The sequence below is a fragment of the Aythya fuligula genome, chromosome W, assembly GCF_009819795.1.
Source record: "Aythya fuligula isolate bAytFul2 chromosome W, bAytFul2.pri, whole genome shotgun sequence".
Classification (NCBI taxonomy): Eukaryota; Metazoa; Chordata; class Aves; order Anseriformes; family Anatidae; genus Aythya; species Aythya fuligula.
This window is the reverse complement of record NC_045594.1, coordinates 2254795-2262933: the sequence shown is the minus strand read 5'-3', so window position 1 is coordinate 2262933 and position 8139 is coordinate 2254795. Positions and strand designations below refer to the sequence as shown.

Genomic DNA, 8139 nt, shown 5'->3' with positions numbered 1-8139 from the left:
ACTGGAAAATGGGGGGGCGAGTAAGCAGTGAAATTCCTAAGAAAAGTACACTGGGTTGTATTTTGAGTCATTGGAAGGATATAGGGGGGGCTCCGGGTGGAAGTGAAAATAAGAAAACTCTGATAAAATATTGTAATCAGTGGTGGCCCCTTTATAAATTACAAGAAGGGGAAAAATGGCCCAAAAATGGGACCTTGAATTACAATACGCTATTGCAATTAATGTTATTCTTAAGGAGGGAAGGGAAATGGGATGAAGTTTCATATGCGGATATGTTTTTTACTCTGAGAAACCACCCAGAATGGCAGAAGGAGTGTGGCATTAATTTGGCCCCACAAGACCCTTTGATTTTATCAATAGAAAAGGATATGAGGAGGGATGGAGTGGGGAAATTAAAGAGGTGTTGTTCGGCATGTAGCATTGGGCAGAGATGTTTAAAATTAAACGAGCCGGAAGAAAGGATGGAAGATTATGTTTTACCACCTATAAATGGTGATGTAGGTGCTGGAATAGAAGTTGAAGGCGCTGGAAATGACATAGACTCTAAGGGGTTTACTCCGATAACTGCTCGTACACGAAGTAAAATAGGACCAATAATCCAAGCCCCTCTGCATCAGGCTATGGGAGCTAATGGACCCGCTAGAATTAAAGTACCCTTCACAACTAATGAACTAGATGCCTGGAAGGAGGCGGTGAAAGGGTATCGAGATGATCCAGAGGCGGTGGCTAAAAGATTTGAATTGACTGTGAAAAACTTAGACCCAGATTGGAAGGATATAAAGATAATGCTGGCTGCATTATCAGAAACCGAGAAACAGCTAATAGTTAAAACTGCTAGAACGCAGGTACAAATCCAGGTAGCCTCGGGAGCCCTGCCCGGCACAGTGGAAGTACATGTGCCTAGGGCAGACCCTAATTGGGATTATAATGATGAGAATGATTATAGAATGCTAAAACGATATCAAGAATGGATTAGGATTGCTTTAGAAAATGCAATACCTAAATCTGTGAATTGGTCAAGACTATATACAATAAAACAGGGGACCTCAGAAACCCCATCCGAATTTCTTGAAAGGCTGAGGGCAGCAATGCAGAAGTTTACCACTATAGACCCTTCCTCTGAGGGGGGTAGACTTCAATTAGTATCTCTATTTTTGGGTCAATCAGCAGAAGATATTAGACGAAAGCTTCAGAAAATGAAAGAACCAGACGTAAGGGATTTGGAAAGATTAGTAGAAGAAGCCTGGAGAGTGTTTAGAAATCGTGAGGGGAATGAAAGGCAAAAGTTAGGTGAGACGATTGCAGCAGCCACTGTGGCAGCCTTACGAAAGCAGGAAGAATCTTTTCGAGGCAGGAGAAGGGGGGAGAAGGTAATGCGACTCCCCTTGCGGGCTGAACAGTGTGCCTACTGTAAAGAGATAGGACACTGGAAAAGGGAATGCCCAAAGCGGCAAGAGGAAAACAAGCTATTAATGGCTACAAAACAATGAAGGAGACCGGGGGACTCTACCCTAGCAGATCCACTGGTTAAAATTAAGCTAGGGAAATTGGGTCGGGAAGTAGAATTTTTAGTAGATACAGGAGCTACATATTCAGTGTTAAACCAGAAGTTGATGCCAGAAGATTAAGATTTTGTGACAGTGGTGGGGGCAACGGGTAGGCATGAAAAAGCTTTCTTTTTAAAACCATTAGAATATGAATTGGGGAAGCAAATGGGAATACATAGGTTTTTGTATTTGCCGGGATCTCCTAGATCTTTATTGGGACGGGATTTACTAGAGCAATTAGAAGCTGAAATTGTTTTTGAAAAGGGAAGGGTAGAGTTAAGAGTAAAAGAAGACCGACTTATAAGTGCACTAAGTTTGGTATTGATCCAAACCGATTCTTTTAATGAAACCCTTCCGGAAATCCAAGATCAGGTTTATCCAGGGGTGTGGGAATCTGATGTCCCTGGGAAAGCGAAGAATGCTGCACCAATAATGGTAAAATTAAAACCAGGAGAAAAGCCAGTAAAGGTTAAGCAGTACACCCTTAGAATAGAAGATAGAAGAGGAATAAAAGATACAATAGCTAAGTTTTTGCAATATGGGTTACTGGTCGAGTGTGAATCGGAATATAATACTCCCATCTTACCAATTAAGAAACCGGATGGGAAGAGTTATAGGTTAGTACAGGACTTAAGAGCAATAAACAGGATCACTGAAGACATACACCCTGTGGTAGCAAACCCTTATACGCTATTGACCAAGTTAAGGGACAAGTTGGTCTGGTTTACCGTGCTGGATTTAAAGGATGCCTTCTTTTGTTTAACCTTGGCCCCGGAAAGCCGAAACCTCTTTGCCTTTGAATCAGCAGTCCTGGCTATTGGGGGAGGTCCCAGTTGACTGGCGGCTAGCAAACGTGACGCCCATCTACAAGAAGGGCCGGAGGGCAGACCCGGGAAACTACAGGCCTGTCAGTTTGACCTCAGTGCCAGGGAAGCTCAGGGAAGATCCTCTTGAGAGTCATCACGCAGCACTGGCAGGGCAAGCAGGCGATCAGGCCCAGTCAGCATGGGTTTATGAAAGGCAGGTCCTGCTTGACGAACCTGATCTCCTTCTATGACAAAGTGACGCGCTTGGTGGATGAGGGAAAGGCTGTGGATGTGGTCTACCTTGACTTCAGTAAGGCTTTTGACACCGTTTCCCACAGCATTCTCCTCAAGAAACTGGCTGCTCTTGGCTTGGACTGGCGCACGCTTCGTTGGGTTAGAAACTGTCCTGATAGCCGGGCCCAAAGAGTCGTGGTGAATGAAGTCAAGTCCAGTTGGAGGCCAGTCACTAGTGGCGTCCCCCAGGGCTCGGTGCTGGGGCCGGTCCTCTTTAATATCTTTATCGATGATCTGGACGAGGGCATTGAGTGCACCCTCAGTAAGTTTGCAGATGACACCAAGCTAGGTGCGTGTGTCGATCTGCTCGAGGGTAGGAAGGCTCTGCAGGAGGATCTGGATAGGCTGCACCGATGGGCTGAGGTCAACTGCATGAAGTTCAACAAGGCCAAGTGCCGGGTCCTGCACCTGGGGTGCAATAACCCCAAGCAGAGCTACAGGCTGGGAGAGGAATGGTTGGAGAGCTGCCAGGCAGAGAAGGACCTGGGAGTGATGGTGGATAGTCGGCTGAATATGAGCCAGCAGTGTGCTCAGGTGGCCAAGAAGGCCGATGGCATCCTGGCTTGTATAAGAAACAGTGTGACCTGCAGGGCTAGGGAGGGGATTGTCCCCCTGTACTGGGCTCTGGTGAGGCCGCACCTCGAGTACTGTGTTCAGTTTTGGGCCCCTCGCTACAAGAAGGACATCGAGGTGCTTGAGCGGGTGCAGAGAAGGGCGACGAAGCTGGTGAGGGGCCTGGAGAACAAGTCCTACGAGGAGCGGCTGAGGGAGCTGGGCTTGTTCAGCCTGGAGAAGAGGAGGCTCAGGGGCGACCTTATTGCTCTCTACAGATACCTTAAAGGAGGCTGTAGTGAGGTGGGGGTTGGCCTGTTCTCCCACGTGCCTGGTGACAGGACGAGGGGGAATGGGCTAAAGTTGCACCAGGGGAGTTTTAGGTTAGATGTTAGGAAGAACTTCTTTACTGAAAGGGTTGTTGGACACTGGAACAGGCTGCCCAGGGAAGTGGTGGAGTCACCATCCCTGGAGGTTTTTAAAAGAGGTTTAGACGTAGAGCTTAGGGATATGGTTTAGTGGGGATTGTTAGCGTCAGGTAGAGGTTGGACTCAATGATCTTGAGGCCTCTTCCAACCTAGAAAATTCTGTGATTCTGTGATAATTTTTAAATGGAAAATCCTGACTCAGGACGAAAAGTCCAGTTGACACAGACAGTGCTTCCTCAGGGGTTTAAGAATAGCCCCACAATTTTTGGTAATCAACTTGCAAAGGAGCTTGAATCCTGGGAAGCCCCCAGTTCTGCAGGGGTCCTGCTGCAATATGTTGATGATCTCTTGATTGCTACTGAAGACAGGGGAAGCTGCATACAGTGGACGGTAAGCCTCCTTAATTTCCTAGGAATGAATGGATACCGGGTTTCACAACAGAAGGCACAATTGGTTCAAACCCACGTGACGTACCTAGGATTTGAGATCTCAGGAGGACAACGTGAATTGGGGACGGAACGCAAAGAAGCAATCTGTCGTACCTCAGAACCACAGACTGTTAAAGAATTACGAACTTTCCTAGGAATGACAGGTTGGTGCAGATTATGGATCAACAATTATGGATTAATTGTAAGGCCTTTGTATGATTTAATTAAAGATAACTGCATAAGACTAATATGGACAGGAGAAGCCCGAGCAGCCTTTAAGAAGCTTAAGATGGAGTTGATGCGAGCCCCAGCTCTTGGTTTACCAGATCTGTCTAAACCCTTTTGGTTATACTCCTATGAAAGGCAGGGTATGGCCTTAGGGGTACTAGCACAAAAGTTGGGACCTTACAAAAGGGCAGTGGCTTATTTCTCCAAACAATTGGATGAAGTAAGTAAAGGATGGCCAGGCTGCCTGCGAGCAGTGGCAGCCGTAATTATGAATATACAAGAAGCCCGGAAATTTACAATGGGGCAGAAGATAACAGTGTTTGTCTCACACACTGTGTCAGCAGTTTTAGAACAAAAGGGGGCCCATTGGTTATCTCCTCAGAGATTTTTGAAATATCAAGCAATATTGGTAGAACAGGATGATGTGGAAATTGTGATAACTAATATTGTGAATCCAGCCTCTTTTCTTAGTGATGCTCCGGCAGAACCTGTGATTCACGATTGTTAAGAAACTATGGAGACTGTGTATTCCAGCCGACCAGACCTTAAGGAGGAGCCCATGGAAGATGTGGAAGAAACTTGGTTCACAGATGGGAGCAGTTTTGTTACACAAGGACAACATAAAGCTGGATATGCTATAACAACTACTCAGCAGGTAATTGAGTCTAAGCCTTTACCCCCTGGAACATCAGCTCAAAAGGCGGAGATAGTTGCTCTCACGAGAGCATTGGAACTGGCAGCTGGAAAAAGGGTAAATATTTGGACAGATTCTAAATATGCATTCGGCGTGGTACATGCTCATGGAGCGATTTGGAAAGAACGTGGATTACTGACTGCTCAGGGAAAACAGATAAAACATGCTGAAGAAATTTTAAAATTGTTAGAGGCTGTAAAACAACCAGAAAAAGTGGCTATTATGCATTGCCGAGGGCATCAAAGAGGATCCACCAACTTCGAGATTGGGAACAGATTGGCTGATAAAGAGGCAAGAAGGGCGGCGGAAAGAGGCCAAGTGGAAGTGCTTGCTTTAATACCAGACGGTAAAATTCAGACATTAGAGAAAGGACAAGCTCCTAAATATTCAAAAGAAGATTTAAAGTTGATCGAGGATCTAAAAGGGAAGCTGAATGTTGATGGGTGGGCTCATTTGAAGGACAACAGAGTTATTATGCCCTCTAATTTGGTGTGGCCTATGGTTTTGGGGGAACACAATAAAACCCATTGGGGAGCCGATGCCCTGTATAAACTATTAAATCGAGTCTTGGTAGCAAGAAATCTGTATACCACAATAAGGCAGGTAACCCAACAATGTGACACCTGTATGCGTCATAATCCCAATACAGGAAATAGGGTGACGTTTGGTGTCATTGATAAAGGGAACTATCCTGGGCAGCATTGGCAAATTGATTTCTCGGAACTGCCAAGAAAAGGGGGGTATCGGTACCTATTAGTTTTAACAGATACCTTCTCGGGATGGCCCGAGGTCTTCCCTTGCAGAACTAATAAGGCTAAGGAGGTAATTAAGGCATTGTTGAATGAAATAATACCCCGATTCAGGATCCCAGCAACTATTTCCTCAGATAGAGGCTCGCATTTTGGTGCAAAAATTGTTCAGCGAATAAGCCAGGCTTTAGGGATAGATTGGCATCTTCACACTCCTTATAGACCCCAAGCGAGCGGACAGGTGGAAAAGATGAATCATTTGATTAAACAACAAATAGCCAAAATAGGACAAGAAACTAATTTGACTTGGCCTCAAGCGCTTCCTCTAGCGCTGCTTAGAATTAGGGCGAAACCACGCTTGAAAGAGAATTTGAGCCCTTTCGAGATACTGTATGGTAGGCCCTACACATCCTTATTTATTGGGGAGGATCTAACACAGTTGGGTTCAGAATATTTGTATAACTATATGATAAGGCTCCAAAAACGATTGGACCTAATAGCTAAGACAGTCTTCGGAGCCCGAACCCGAGGACTAGACTTACCAATTCATCCCATTAAGCCAGGGGATTATGTTTATATAAAATTATTTACAGGTCGCCCATTGGAAGAGAAGTGGATGGGACCATATCAAGTACTACTAACAACACATACGGCAGTCAAAGTCAAGGAGCAAGCAGCTTGGATCCACTATTCAAAGGTGAAGAAGGCCCCGGCGAGGATATGGACCACGACCCCGATCGGACCGGCAAAATTGCGTTTTTCCAGATCCTAATGATTGTGGGGGTGTGGTTGTCAGATTTGGGATGGGCAACTTGGGACGAGAACTTACACCTGACCTTAATACAAACTGTATTTCAAGTGATTAATAAGACAAACTGTTGGGTATGCACCCATCTGCCAGAGCATGGGAATAAGGGTGTATCGTTAATTGGGATTCCCTTGCCTGCAAATGTATCTTGGACTAATTTGTGGGAAAACACATCTTGGGGTCGAAAATATGAAGAAGTTTTAGAACTAGAAGAGAGTAGCTTTGTGCCGTTGGAATCTTACTATGTATGTGTACAAAGGTGTAACCCACCTAGGGGTATGGGGAAACAGGATTGTATAAATACGGATACTACTTATGTGGGAAATCAGACATCTTGTAATCGAACAATTGATATTAGTACGACTAGCAGCTGGGCAAATTCAACCAGCTGGCCAGTTCCAGAAGGAAAAGGGTGGTATTGGCTATGCAACGATACAGCCCGTAAGGTCTTGCCTGAGAATTGGAAGGGAACTTGCACTCTTGGAGCGGTAGTCCCCAATATGACAGTACATGATGTAGTGCCTCGAGGTTACTTGAGAAATCATATGCGGAGAATCAGATGAAAAATTAACAATCCATTGATAGAGAGACACACCGCTTTACATAGTTTTGTTCGATGGTTTATCCCATGGTTAGGAGTGAGTGAATTGGAAAAGGTGATAGCTAATATTTCTGCAATTATAGAGAAGTTAGAAAACAAAACTCTGGATGCTATAAAGGCTCAACAAGAAGAGATATCTAGTTTATCACAGGTAGCATTACAAAATCGGATGGCCCTAGACTTGTTACTGGCTGCTCAAGGGGGAGTCTGTACAGTAATAAACACAAGTTGTTGTGTGTCTGTAGATCAGAGTGGAAGGATCTCTACCGACCTGGAAGAAATATGGAAGCAGACAAGGGTCCTACATGAGATCAGTAAAGATGATCTTTCGTGGAGTTTTAGTGAAATATGGAATAAGTTAACCTCCTGGTTGCCCAATTTCCAATGGTTGAAACAAGTGTTCATTGCTCTAATCGCTTTAGTAGTGTTCGTAATATTTGTGTGCATGTTGTTTAGATGCCTGCTTTGTTGTGTAACTGTAAATAATGAAAGTATCTGATGCAAAAGAATTTGCATGGGAAAAGAAAAGGGGGGATTGATTAAGGAGGTATTGGGGAGGCATTGGGGAGGCAAGGACAATCCCCAGACATGGACTGTATATCTCGAAACAAGACACTGGAACTCATGATAAGGAAGCGGCAGATGGACAGAGAAACAAATGTAAGGACTATAAATCTCAAAACTGGACATTGGAATTCATTATAAAGATACAACAAACGGAAGAATTAGAAACAACCAGCTCTTGCAATTAAGAAACATGCCAATTCAGCAGATTCCTGACCAAAGGTGAAAAGTACACTGTGAGGAAGACTTGGGGTCTTCCTCCCAAAGACCCCTGCCCACGTCCCAAAGACCCCTGCCCACAATTCTTGGAAGGCTCTGCGCAGGCGCAAGGTGCCAAAAGGCTAATTAGCATGAGAAGCGAGGGAAGGCGGGGATAGGTAATGCATATGTATAGGTGCTTGTAGAATATTGATAGATTGGTTGTATAAATTCAAGACTGC

General features: G+C 44.8%; 1 protein-coding gene across 1 annotated transcript; it reads left to right on the top strand.

The window, feature by feature from the left end:
• Window positions 1-461: 461 nt before the first annotated feature.
• On the top strand, window positions 462-6498 carry LOC116501268. Its single transcript, XM_032206789.1, has 4 exons — window positions 462-1128; window positions 1693-2354; window positions 3844-4601; window positions 4818-6498. Exons 1-4 carry the CDS (start codon window positions 462-464, stop codon window positions 6496-6498), a joined length of 3768 nt encoding a protein of 1255 aa, XP_032062680.1.
• The last annotated feature ends 1641 nt before the right edge of the window (window positions 6499-8139 follow it).

Excerpts from the sequence above, each read along its gene's own strand:
- LOC116501268 (XM_032206789.1), top strand. The coding sequence starts at position 462 with ATGGAAGATTATGTTTTACCACCTATAAATGGTGATGTAGGTGCTGGA. Across the intron at positions 1,129-1,692 it reads AGACCCTTCCTCTGAGGGGG|AATATGAATTGGGGAAGCAA; the intron begins GTAGACTTCAAT and ends TAAAACCATTAG. Across the intron at positions 2,355-3,843 it reads TCTTTGCCTTTGAATCAGCA|TTGACACAGACAGTGCTTCC; the intron begins GTCCTGGCTATT and ends CGAAAAGTCCAG.